The sequence below is a fragment of the Gobio gobio genome (genome assembly GCF_949357685.1).
Source record: "Gobio gobio genome assembly, chromosome: 7".
NCBI classification, from domain to species: domain Eukaryota; kingdom Metazoa; phylum Chordata; class Actinopteri; order Cypriniformes; family Gobionidae; genus Gobio; species Gobio gobio.
In genome coordinates, this window is record NC_137103.1 from 29620114 (window position 1) to 29634383 (window position 14270).

At 39.1% G+C, this 14270-nt stretch overlaps 1 protein-coding gene across 2 annotated transcripts; it reads left to right on the forward strand.

Annotated features, from left to right (window-relative positions):
• The first annotated feature begins 7923 nt into the window (after positions 1-7923).
• Positions 7924-13917, forward strand: tent5c (terminal nucleotidyltransferase 5C). 2 transcript variants are annotated; one of them, XM_079822027.1, is made up of 2 exons: positions 7924-8054; positions 9416-13917. In XM_079822027.1, exon 2 carries the CDS (start codon positions 9428-9430, stop codon positions 10595-10597), a length of 1170 nt encoding a protein of 389 aa, XP_079678153.1. In that variant the 5' UTR covers positions 7924-8054; positions 9416-9427; the 3' UTR covers positions 10598-13917. The 2 variants fall into 2 exon arrangements, with proteins under 2 accessions (XP_079678153.1, XP_079678154.1); XM_079822028.1 differs by having other exon boundaries at positions 7924-8050.
• The last annotated feature ends 353 nt before the right edge of the window (positions 13918-14270 follow it).

Genomic DNA, 14270 nt, shown 5'->3' on the forward strand with positions numbered 1-14270 from the left:
AATTGTTTTCTTACTGACTCTGCACTTACAGTGGAGGTCATAGTTCCGGTGGATCAGGCGTCTTGGTTTGAAAACAGGTTTCCCACAGTCATAGAAGACCTGGATATATTAAGAAATTTGAAAATCGAAATTTCCAGATCTACAAGTCACTAAACTTCTTTAATGACAGATAAATGCCATGGAAATTTCTGTAGTGAATATCATTTTCATATTTATGCTCACATAGGACTGAAAGCTGAATCCTCCATTGAGCCACATTCAAACCGTAGGATGAATTTTGTCCAGTTTAAGACATTTGTGCATTAAAATATAAACGCTATCGATCAAATTGTCTTTACTGTCACATTTCATCAATTTAATGCATCCGTTCAGAATAAAAGTATTAATTTCTTTAAAAAAACAAAAACAATTATGTTACAGAAGTTTCTATATCAAATCTAACAAAAATGCCCAATTTTCACCACTAATAATAATAATAATTGTTTCTTGAGCAGCAAATCAGCATATTAGAATGATTTCTGAAGGATCATGTGACACTGAATACTGGAGTAATTATGCTGAAAATTCAGCTTTGCCATCACAGAAATAAATTACATTTTAAAATATATTGAAATAGAAAATGGCTAAATTGTAATTTCACAATATTACAGTTTTTATTGTGTTTCTGATCAAATGCAGCCTCGCCCTTGATGAGCATAAGAGCATTTTTTTTTTACAACTTTTGAACCGCGAGTTCATTTTGAATGGAAACACTACAGTTGATATTAGTTATTGCATTAGTTACCATGAACTAACAATAGATATTTTACATTTAATAATGTAAATGTACTGATGTTAACAGCTTAACACTGAATTATATTGGTGCTCTATACATGGGAATCTGCTCTTGTGATCTAAAATATATTTATTTTAATCTTAATCATGAATGAGTAGAAGCATGGATATTGAAAGATCTTAATCTGTGGGAACCTTTGTTCTTTATTAACACATCCTATATAGATGCAGTGTGTACATTTCTATTATTTCAGTAATAATGTTATTGATAAAGGGACTATCTATTTGTTTTAAGGTCTTCATGCTCCTTTGCTCTTGGCAGCACACATTGATATTATAGGTCGTGGTGAACTGGTCCTGGCACATTACCCCTGCTCTCAGCATACACGTCATCCCCATTGCAAACAGTATTTCACACGTGAGGTTGTTGTTGTTGGTATTCTCTCTGTTTAGCTGGAGCAGCAGATTTGAGGGGGAACATGAGGGATTTACTTTATTTTTTTTTAGCTGCCTCTGTCATTGAGCTGTCTGGTCTGGCCGCAGCGTGACAGGACAGGATGGATGGGTGGCAAAAGCAAGCGGCAGAGGTCATGAGCTGGGTGTCATTTGCCCTCTTTCAACAACCCGGGTGACACCTTCTGACCCCTCGGTATCATCTGCTAAACAGATGCTGAACGATGACTGATTTCGCTTTCCAGCCATGCAATGGGGTCCAAAACGCTGAGACCACAGGTGTTGAAAGGCTCGTTTCTGTTTTGTTTTTTGCTTTTAAATTAATTAAATGCAATACAGTATTCAGTTTGCATGGATCAGGCATCTTGTGCTACAGCTGAAGCAAAAACAAATGCTGAATTTTATGTACAGAATGGTCTTCACCATCCATATAAACTTTAGAGATTACATTCTTTGTAAAAAATAAAAAAAGTATATATATATTCAAAGTTGTAAATAAAGATTGGAGTAAGTTTTACTTGACATTTCTTTGTAATTATTTGTGGAATTTACTAGCGATTTCTGAGTGAATATTGTTTCAAAGTAAATCCTACACCAAAATGTGTTCAGTGTAATTCAGGGTCATCTTAGGCCACAGAGTCAACTGCTGGTCAGTAGAAAACAGTGAGTGATAAGCGGGAGAAACTGGCATGCACCAAAAAAGCGCCAAGGTCACTGTGAACCAGGTAGGTCAGTTGCTGATTACACATGCAGAGAGAGGGCGTGCAGAGAACTACAGAACCACTGGACTTTCAGAAGAGCATATTGAGCACCACTCATTTAATATGCACTCTCACCATCCCGCCAGCGGGACGCTTGGCTCTCTTTTTTTTTCATATTATATATTTCAGTAATCATCATAAATTAGAAAGCGTGCAAACTCAAATTTCATCTTGTGAAAACCATTTTGAAATCAGATGCAGTGTTATCATGGAAACGTTAAATTCTTAGGCTCCTCCTCTAGTGGGCGGTGTCAGATTTCATATTACAAAACTATACTTGATAATCAAAACTTTTTCTAAACGTGACAAAACATATCATCGGAAAGGTCTGAGTCTCATGGTTCCATATTTTGTGATAGAAGTGATATTTTGACAGAAATTTATTAGTTTGTTACAGGAGAATACATAAAAAAATCTCATAGAAACTTAAATATTTTTTTTTAAATATATATTTTATATAAAAATGTATAATACAGTATCTTTGATTTACATTAAGTTTAAAATTTCATTTTTTTAAGTGCAATTTCAATAATCTTCTGAGTGTTTTCTTTAAAACAAGACCAAACATTGGTCTGTATTCCAAAGCATTCTTGAATCCATTTAAGTTTGGATAGTGCATTTTCACCCAGTCTATATACCCCTTACTGAAAAGCATAGTTATCTTTTATTTTTTTTGGAAGGGAAATAATATAACCAAGATCATTAAAACCACATTTTGTTTAAAGTACATCATTTTGTTCAGAAGTGTTCATACCCTTGTGTCTGCCTACTTGAGTGACTATTTGAAACTGCGTGGAACTGTAAAAACAATGGATCCAATTTCTTCAAGCAAATATTGAGCTGTCAAATTGAAAGGGGCATCATGTTGCATAGCATTAAATATCTTTACAAATATCCACTGGGTGTGTTGTATTTCTAAGGAATGAAACCTTCCAATCGGAAGTGAGCGTCCCTTTGCCCTACTCACTCCGAAAGGCAGAACATGACCATAAATGATCAAATTTATCAAAGGGAACACTGCATGTTCCCTTCGCAAACGGACCTGTGGAAGGGCCCTTCGTAAAGGGATTCAGTTGTTCACTTTCGTTTGGAACACTCAAAGGGTGCAAAAATGCTGTTTAGAATGTATGTGCCAAGGTTATTTCTGAATTACACAAGATAATGTTTGTTATCATGCCTTATCTGACCTCATCAACACTGTTACTGTACACTGATGAGCCAAAACATGTGAAGGTGAACCAAATTTTCGCAGGTGAAGCAAATATTATTGATCTCCAAACAAGGTCACATATTACGGTCTGGGTAGATTAGATGGTAAGCAAACAATAAGTTATTGTGTTGGATGTAGGAATAAAGATCTGAGCGTTTTTGACAAAGGCCAAATTTTATTGCAAGGCAACTAGGTCAGAGTATCTCTGAAACGGCAAGGCCTGTGTGTTGCTCCTGGCAGTCAGCAGTGGTGAGAATTTACCAACAGTGGCCAAAGGAGGAGACAAACCGGCAACAAGGTGTTGGGCGCCCAATGCTCATTGATTATTTTAATGATGGTTATGGGAGGAATGTGTCACAACACACAGTGCATCTCACTCTGCTGCATATACTGCCTTTAATGACCCCTGTCCACTGTCGACAGCGCTTACATGGGCATGTGAGTGTCAGAACTGGACATTGGAGCAGAGAATTACGGGTGCCTGGTCCAATGAGTCCCATTTCCTTTTACATCATGTGAACGGTCATGTCCATGTGCGCTGTTTACCTGGGGAAGGGATGGCACCAGGTTGCACGGTGGGACAACAAGCGGGTGGAGGGAGTGTGATGCTCTGGGCAACAATCTGCTGGGAAACTCCGGGTCCGGCCATTCATGTGGATGTAAATGTATCACGTGCCACCTACCTAAACATTGTTGCAGACCAGGTACACCCCTTCATGATAATGGTATTCCCTGGTGGAAGTGGCCTCTTTCAGCAGGATAATGCACTCTGCCATACTGCACACATGTTTGAGGAACATGATGAGTTCAAGGTGTTGTCCTGGCCTCCAAATTCTCCCGATCTCAATCCAATTGAGCAGCTGTGGGATGTGCTGGACCAAGTTCAATCCACAGTGGCTCCACCTACAGGGCTGTACTTTTTTTTTTTTAAAGAAATAATGATAATGATTATGCCATTGCCAAACTACTTAACAAGGGTTTATTTTATTTAAATGAAGTGACGTGTGGCCAAGTATGGTGACCCATACTTGGAATTTGTGCTCTGCATTTAACCCATCCAAGTGCACACACACAGTAGTGAACACACACACACCCGGATCAATGGGCAGCCATATTGCTGCGGCGCCCAGGGAGCAGTTGGGGGTTCGGTGCCTTGCTCAAGGGTCTCACCTCAGTCGTGGTATTGAGGGTGGAGGAGGGCGCTGGTTATTCACTCCCCCCACCGACAATTCCTCCCAGACCTGAGACTCGAAACCTGTCCGACTCTCTAACCATTAGGCCACGACTGCCCCAAGAAATTTTCCAAGAAATTCATGTCTAATTAGGTATTATTTATTTATGAATTGCATTTTATTGCATTTTGAATAAATGAATACAAAAAATGAGTGTCATCTCATTGACCAATCTGCCTGATTTAAAGGGATACACTCTTAAAAATAAAGGTTCTTTATTGGCATCTACAGTTTCATGAAGAACCTTTAACATCCATGGAACCTTCCCATTGCACAAGAAGGTTTTTTGTAGCCTTTATAGTGGGTTCTTTAGATGATTTAATTGTTTTTCACACCTAGAAGAAAATGTTTTTTTAGGAACTCTACACTGAAAGGTTCTTTTGGGACCCTAAAATTGTTCTTCTGTGGCATCACTGCAAAAGCCTGCTTTTGGAACCTTTATTTTTAAGAGTGCAGTTACCCCAAAAGCGCAAATTCTGTTATCATTTGTTCACCGTCATGTAGCTCCAAACCTGTATGACTCTCTTTCTTCTGGAGAACATAGATATTTAGAAATGTCTATGTGGTCATCAAACCGTTTGGTTATCACCATAACATCATCTTTCATGTTCTACAGAAGAGAGAATGTCACCCAGGAGTACATGATGACAGAATTTTCAATTCTGAACTTTCCCTTTAACTAGGTTCTACCAGCTGACAGATGAATTTGTCCAGCAGTTGAGAGCCAGTGCTCCAGTATTAACCGGACCCTTCTCCTGAGGACACATGAGACCCTGTGCATCCTGTGTTTTTGTATTTCAGGAGCTCTGAATTTTAATCAATAGATCCCAGAGGGTTGCTGATGTCACGGGAAGGAGAGGATTATGAATGTCACTATGAGTCACTGATAGACAGAGGGGGGAAAAAAACAATTGCGTGGACGTCCGCATACGTAGTGGAGTGTTTAATGTGTTAATGGACTGTATGTGCGTGTGCACGCCTCCTTCAGTGTGTTTAATGTGTTAATGGCCGCCGGTTAACCATCCGTAGCTTGGACAGTGAGTCATTTCCACTTGGCGCTGGGCCCAGCTGCAGCAGGTGGCATTGCCCCTCCTCAATAACTAAATGACATTCACCTTTGAACAAAACGCTGCTTGATTTCTACTCGATTCAGCGCTCTCTGTGAAGTTTATTTATTCTATAAATCCATCTGGGAAGGAAAATGCTTGATTAGCCTCATATGACTCCATGTATTGTTAGATGTTTCTCAAAGGCATTAACTGTGACATTTGGTGCAGTTTGTTTGATGATGCTGAAAGAAATGACCGATCATGATTCAGATCTCAGAAATTCAGAATCGTATCTATATGGATGAAATGCATTCAACTTTTTTTTATTAGTCTTAGGAGTTTACAGTCATTGTATAGGCCTATTTCTGAGCTTCATGTGTGAGTGCAGTGTCAAACTTTTGTGATGGAGCTTATCATGTGGTTATGACTCATGTCCTTTTTTCGGTTGTTAAAAAGTTGTTTAAAAAATCGAACTAAAAAAAGTTCACTAACCAGTTTGGGCAGTAATAACCCAGATGCTTTGACATACTTTAGTTCTCTCACGTAGGCTACATTGTATATGCTTCCTCCTCATTTGAATGCAAATGCAACAAACTTTTCGGAAGCATAATTGTGGATTTGAACACCCTTCAAGCTTAAACATAATGGTTTCAGAAGGGGGGGGGGGATCACAGCAATACCACAGAAGAACTAATTTGGTTCCCCAAAGAACAGTAATTCTTAGTGTGAAGACCATTTAAAACCTCTAAAGAACTTTCTTCACTATAAAGATCTTTTTGTGGAATGGAAAGGTTCCATGGAACCACAGATGCCAATAAAGAAGCTTTATTTTGAAGAGTGTATAAACAAAAGCTATTACTAAGTCAACATTTAATCGACTGGGTAAGATATGGTGCAATGGTTACCTATAACAATCTTTCATTTTCATTGCTGTGTGTGTTTGAATCAGTTTGGGAATGACACTCTCATAAATGTCAGTGGTGCAGGAAATAGCATCTTGTGTGTGTGCTTTTCTTATCTATAATTATGTGTAAGTCCTCACATTGACGTCATGTTAAATTAACACAAAACTGTTAGGACAGTCCCTTAGATCCAATTTCTAGTCCTCTCTCCGTTCCTCTCTCATTCTCTTTCTCTCTTTCTCAATCATTCACAAAACTGATTGTGATTCAGACCCAGCGCACAAAACTGGAGTTTCCTCACATGCGATTGAGCTGTCATTTCCTGTTTCGCTTTCTCGAGTCATTTATACCCTCATCATTGCTTAAAAAAAAGATTTAGAAGATAGCAAACAGACAGGAATATCCCTCCCTCATATTTCCACTGGAGGCTGCACTAGGTCTGTTGATTTCCTCAGAAGCATCAGCGATATGTGCTGATGTCACACTGCTTTCATGTAAGGTTTCTCCAGTTGTGCTTTTACACTCACTTATTCTGTTTTACTCCCTCAAAACTCACCATCCACAGTTGACACTCAGCACAATGTGGCTCTTTCTATATGGGCCATTCATGTCTACATTTCCAGCTTTTCAAAGACATAATAATTAGTGTCTGTTTTTCTGACAGTTATATAAGACACCATCTGTGTGGGTTATGTTTTTGAGGGCCAACATTTTAAAAATCCTCACAAATATAGTGAATGCATGCTTAAGAAGTGGTCCTCAAAATTTGAAAGGCCTTTGTTTGTTCTCTGCTGATACCGACTCAATATCAGCAGGTTTGAGGAACAGGGTTAGGTTAGCCCAAGGCTAACTAGTAGGATATTTATTATCACTATGTACAGTATAGGCCTATGTGAATATTTAGTAATAGTCTGACTACATTCTTGAATATTGTGAGGCTTTAGAGAAAAAGTATCTTTCAAAAACTGCATGTCTCTTCCTCTGTTTCCAGTTTCTGCCTTAAAAATGTATATATTGATGTAACATGTGTGATCATTATAAGACATAAGCAAATTTTTACTGACAAAAAGAAGTTGAGCTTTAAATATTCCTGCGCCCATTATTGTAGTGGTGCTTATCTAAAATATCTGAATCATTTGATCAAACCCCAAAGGTTATAATATGCTCTACCTACTAGCTAATCAGACCGGACGTCAAATTCGACATGTGCCTGTGGTCGCCTGGCAACACAAAAACCTCTTCAGCCAATCACAGGCTTCGGGTGGCGCATTGATACAAGCTAATAGAACGCCGTATGTTTTTGAATTCCATAAAGAGGCTTAGTCCACAGATGCTTGTATTGTGGAGCTGCGCACTAGTATTGGTAAGTACAATGCAGATTATTCATTAGTGAGATGATTTATTTGTTAAACGAAATAAATATGTGTATGTTTGATCCACGTGATGATGGCATGGCTTCAGAAAAATAGTGCGCAGTGGAGGTGCGGAGAATCAGGTTGTTTTGTACTCAGTTATAAGAGAGCGCGCATGTGTGTGCTCTTCAGAACTGAAGCTCTAGCGTTTGACGACTGAACAGATGGATGGAGGTTCTGGTGCTAAACCTTATTTGACATCCACTACTTTGTGCCGACCACGTTGCTGAGCACTTCAAGTGGATTTCCCGAGAACAGTAGGTGCGACGTTTGTCATATTTTTTACTTCATATAAGCGCGTTGGATCTAACATTATATGGTTTGGATGCAATCGGAAACTTTCCAATTAAATGCATGTATATTATGTGGTTTGTTTGGTTTGAACGCTGATATCGGGCAGATTGTGGCTCTTTGGATCTCATGTGCGTCTTGTTTCAAGCGAGTGTTTTTCATTTACGTTATACATCTTACTACTCCCGAGTAAAGAGCATTGTGTTTGGAACATTATACGTATGTTTTTACTTGCTTACATTTGCCTGTGGTTGTGATGTTTTTTTTTTTTTTAAGTTTACATTGTCGAGAGTTCGCGTGCTGAGAGCCATGTATCAATGTTTTGTAATTTCCATCATAACTCGGAACCAATCCAAAAGATTTAACATGTATCTTCCGATATTATTACAACATAAAAAAAAAAATAAAAAAAAAAGAACTTATAAAACCTTTACTGCTTGAGGCAATTGTGGTTACCAAACGAAATATCCCTGTAAGACTTCAATGGGAATTAACTCCTTTAAAGGCTGTATCAAAACATTATTACTTAATTATTGTAAGTAGAGTTCATCCTGTAGGGGCAATACTTTTTTTTTTTTTTTTTTAAACCTAGTGGTAATATATTTAATAAATGTATTCTCTTAATTCCGTTTCTATATTTAAAATTCTTCATCTGATTGTTTTAAAATTACGATAGGAATGTTGTACACATTCTTTGCTGGTTAGCTCAACCCTGTCAGACTATCATATTCATAATTTGTGAATTGCATGATTTTATTAATGCACTTATGGTATTTGTTTGGACGTTTTATTTGTATTTATTAGAATCATGATGAATTAGCTGAGGGGCAGCTGCATTATCCATTATAAATGCTCCAGTTCTGTTTTTGTTAGGCCTTCTGGAAAGCCTGAGAATCATTGTTAGCTTTTGTTATAAGAGTGGTGAACCTGTTAGAAAATGTTTGTTCCTTAACTACATGGTGTTTAACTTCAGTTCAGGCTCATTATTCCAAATAAATATTAACTATCTAAATAGTTTGGTAACACTTTACAATAAGGTTGTATTATTTAACATGAACTAACCATGAACAACATTTGTTAACATTAGTTAATAAAAATCCAGCTGTTCATGGTTTGTTCATGTTAGTTCACAGTGCACTAACTAATTTTAACAAGATTTTAATGTATTAGTAAATGTTTAAATTAACATTTAACAAAGATAAATAAATGCTTTATAAGTGCAGTTCATTATTAGTTCATGTTAACTAATGAACCTTATTGTAAAGTGTTACCAATAGTTTTTTTGTTAAAAATTGAAAATCAGTGAAATTGTTTTTGCACTTTTGTTCTAGGAAACCATATAGATGGCAAACATGGCCTCAGCCTCATCCAGCAGCAAAAGTGAGTCGCAAAGTGTGCTTACCTGGGAGCAAGTGAGCCGCTTAAACGATGTGCTGACAGAGGCCGTGCCAGTCCACGGACGTGGCAACTTTCCCACCCTGGAGGTCCGGCTTAAGGATATCGTACAGATGGTGAGGACTCGTCTGGAGCTGAGGGGCATTACAGTCAAAGATGTGCGTCTGAACGGCTCCACTGCCAGCCACGTGCTGGTAAAGGACATTGGATGGAGCTACAAAGACCTGGACGTCATCTTCAGGGTAGATCTTCCTCGGGAAGAGGAGTTCCAGCTCATCAAAGATGTGGTTCTGAGCACTTTGTTAGACTTTCTGCCCGAGGGGGTTAACAAAGAGAAGATCACTCCTATGACCCTGAAAGAGGCCTATGTCCAGAAGCTGGTCAAAGTCTACACGGAGCAGGACCGTTGGTCCCTCATCTCTCTGTCCAACAACAATGGCCGCAATGTGGAACTTAAGTTTGTGGACTCGATCCGGAGACAGTTCGAGTTCAGCGTGGACTCCTTCCAGATCATTTTGGACTCTGTGCTGTCCTACTATGACTTCTCAGAAAACGCCATGTCTCAGCACTTCCACCCTACTGTGGTCGGGGAGAGCGTGTACGGTGACTTTGCCGTGGCTCTTGACCACCTCAGGAACAAGCTGATTGCCACCAAACGGCCGGAGGAGATCCGCGGAGGTGGTTTGCTCAAATACTGCAACCTCCTAGTGAGGGACTTCAAGGCCACGGACGAAGATGAATTTAAGGCCCTGGAGCGCTACATGTGCTCCCGTTTCTTCATTGACTTTCCCGACATTGGTGAGCAACAGCGCAAACTGGAGGCTTATCTGCTAAGCCACTTTGTCGGTGAGGAGAAGAACAAGTACAACTACCTCATGATTCTGCGGCGGGTCGTGAACGAGAGCACCGTGTGCCTCATGGGACACGAGAGGCGGCAGACACTCAACCTCATCTCGCTGACGGCGTTTCGGGTGCTTGCCGAGCAGAACGCCATACCTGATGCGTCCAACGTCACCTGCTACTACCAGCCGGCTCCGTATGTCAGGGACCTGAACTTCAACAACTACTATGTGGCCTCTTGTAACCAGTCCATTCCAACTTGGTTGCCTTGTAACTAAGACACACAAGATTCTTGTTCAACAATCCATGAGTTTGCTACAAAAGCTGGATATTTGGCCATAAGGGATGCTTCCCTCTGTTAGGCATAAAGGATCTTTAAAATGACAAGTGTTTTTTTTTCCCATTTCTTTTAATTCCTTCTCTGCAGAGGTGCCAAGACATTTCTGATTCAAAGTGGTATATTTTAGTGGTTGAATTTCTTTTCTTTTTTTTTTCTTTTCTTTTTTTTTTTACCTTAATGATATAAAGCTTCAGATTTGTTTGCTCTCATCTCTGTCCCTGCTCTGAGAGATTAATTTTTTTTCCATGTTGAAGAGAAACAATTCCCACAGTGCCTTAATTGTAACCCTAAAAGTGAAGGAAATTGGGGCAAAGTTATATTTTTTTCCTGTGATACAAAATATAAAGGCCAAAAAAAAGAAAAAAAAGAAAAGAATGTTCTTAGAAATTCAGAGAAAAAAAATATATATAAAATTTGAGAGGAAAAAAAAAAGATGAAAAATGTGAGCACCGGTGATGTAGGTATTTTAGGTCTCTAGTTATCAGGAGATTTTGATTGTTTTTTTTTTTGGTACACTAGTGGGCAGCTAAAGTTCTCTTGAATGGAAATGTGAACAGAATCATGTTGAAGTATTTATAGCAATGCGCTTCAGTTTGCTGTGTGAATGCATAGATGACTTTTGTGTACCACTGTACATTTTGGAGAAATTGTGCAGTTTGTGAACTTGTTCAGTCTTGCTAGTTACACCAAGGGTGAGAAATTGAAATTGGTTGAAGCGTGTACAAAAAGATTTGTCCTCTTCCCATAGAGCAGAAAGAGCAGAACGTCCTTCTAATGAGCTCGATTAATAAGGAACCTTGGATCTAATGGTTTAATCTTCCTTCGTCTCATTAATATTGTGTACGTGTTGAAATGGGACAGAGAGGCCATGGTTGTCCATACAAGGATCAACTGTTGGATGATCGGTCCTCCTGAGCTTTTTGCGGCCATTAGCAGACTTAGCACTGTCGTGTGTAACAAGACCTCCAGCTAACAGCCTAGCCAAATGGTGTCACAGCGCTCTAAAATTATCCCTTCCTGCACCTCTCGGGATGTGCCTTGAATGGACAGCGTGTGGGGTGGAATTTCTAGTGGGGCGAATGTGCTTCTTCCTTGTGCTTCTGATTCGCATCACTGTAGATGACCGGTGAACGCTGGTATGTCACAAGGCCTTTTTTGGTAACCGGGGTGTGGGAGGGTTCACCGCTGTAGCCGGGGGATATACTCATGCTCAGTCAAATGGACGTGAAGGCATGTTGGTGTGGATTCCTTTCCAGGTTGATCCTTTATTAGGCTTCAGTGTCTCCTGTCTTGGTCCTTTGTCAGTGAGTTTGATGTAATGGCTTTAAGGAACATTGCAATTGTCAGTTGGGTAAAATCAATTTCATGCTTTATTTTGTATGTTAGACAGTATTTAATAGTGTCTGCCTATTCTTGTCCCCCCCCCCCACCACCACCAATCATGCCCACGTGTAGTTCCTCTTTCGACAGTCGTCCATTCAAAGAAGTCTAGTACTCCACTAGCTGCTCTTACGTAATTGCTGACAGCTGCCCCCTGCCCCTCAGGTTTTCTCTTAGTCTCTGCTCACGCGCCACAGCTCCTGCTGCTTCAGCTTGTACAAGCACATGCACAAGATAACCATGAGAGCCACGTTCCTTCTCTTATCAGCGGTCACAGACTTCTAGGGTAATGACTCCCTTTTCAGTGGGTCACACCCCAAAGCGTATTGAGCTGGAATGGGTTTTACACTCTTTGTCAGGGAAAATGTTTTTTTTTTTTTTTTGGGGCCCCTACTACACCTTTTGTATAATTTTGGGACATGCAGACTTTGGACCAATATTTGAACCAGCAACAGCACATGTGCCTTTTTGTGGTCACCCATTTGGGTTTAGCTGAGTATGTGAAATTCATGTAAAGACCTTGTAGCTCAATCCTCTCTGGTTTCAGAACAATTTGGTTCCATTAAATAAAGGTGAAGGAAGATGAATGACATAGACAACTAAGAATGCAAAGGTGTGCTTTTAAAACAAAAAACAAAAAAAAAAATGCATTTAGTCCCAGTCATACATTTATCAAGTCTGTCACACCCTACTTTTTCAGAGTGTAGTTGTCTAGTCATTCCAGTTCTTCTGTAATTTTCATGTATTTTCTACATCATCCTAATCAAAGCAAGTACTGTGCACTACACAGCATTTTCAAACTCTTTACGGCCATATTGTTAAAATACCCATGTAAAGAAATGCACTTTACAGGCCTTGTCATACTCCAAAGCCCTTTAAACACAAGCTACAAGGTTGTTGTTTTTTGTCTCAGGGACACAAAGGGCTACCGTGTGTTTTGATGGCAACAACTTCTGTTCAGCAAACGTCCTGAGAAGTAAGTTGAACTGTTTGAAGTGCTATGTCTTACAACTGAGATATTAAGTAAAATAAGGAACTAGTTCAGTTTCAGAACTTTGTTGCATATAAAGGGCACTTGTATGATCTGTAGTTGTTGGCCATCATTATTAATTTCACCATATTGAAGTCTTTTATTTATTTTTTTATCATATGTATTAAAATCTAGAAAACTCAAAGAAACATGGCATTTGTTTAGTGTGATTGTTTTGTTTTCTCGTTCAGATGCGCTTCACTTAGATAAGGCATGGTGTGATGAGGCTTGGTTCATTTCCTGTTTGAAGTCTGTGTAAAGTATGTTTCATGGAAAGGGAGTGTTGAAAATGGGGAAAACATGCTTTTGTGTGTATTGAATTCATATTGTGTTTTTTATTTTCTTTGTCCCCTCTGTCAGCTGTAATTCCATATTCCCCAGTGTTAACCTTTATTCAGTAGACAAAGGTGTTGGAGCTTTTGTAACCGCTCTGAATGCATCTGTAATTTGTGTGTGCAAGGGAGGTTTATTGGATTTGGATATGCTTGTCTAAAGTGCAAGTCTTGATGTTTGAGGTCTTTTTGAAGCCCTTTTGCAATGTTGCAAGTAGAGTTCAGCACACTGTTTACTTTGTTTTGTTTGTGGTTTTTATTTTATTTTTTATTTGTCTTGTTTGTCTGTAAGGATGCTAATGATTGTGAGTTTAAAAAAAAAGTGAAATGGAAGTCGCACTATTATTTTGGAGTAGTTATGTCGGCTCTCTGATGTCGGCGTAGTGATTTAATGATGTAGATTCATTATGCCATTTTTGTTTCGAAGCACTTTTACCTCACTATAATTTTCCTTTGGATGGAATTGAGAATAAGGAAAATGTGTATCAAGGGGACAAAATAAAGTATTGAAAGCCCATTCTTTCTCGTACTCTTTTCTTTAAAAATAAGGTTTTCTATAAAATTCTACCGTTCTGTTCCCATCATAAAATTGGCAAATGCTTCAATGTTGACAATTACCGTAGATTTGCTGTTTGAGGTGGAGGGACACTTTATTACAGTGTTTTCTCATTATGGTGGAGACTGATAGTTTCAAGTGTTTGAATGATCCGTGTTCACTGAGGTGTTCATTCCCAAGGGTTCTTTGGCCCATGTGGTGTTCATCTCTGCTGCGTTGCTCCACTGCCCTTAAAAGCACAAGTATGAATCAGCAGTCTCTGCAGCAGGCTGGAGCTGCTCTCTGTGGCTGATATACATAGTCCTGATCTATA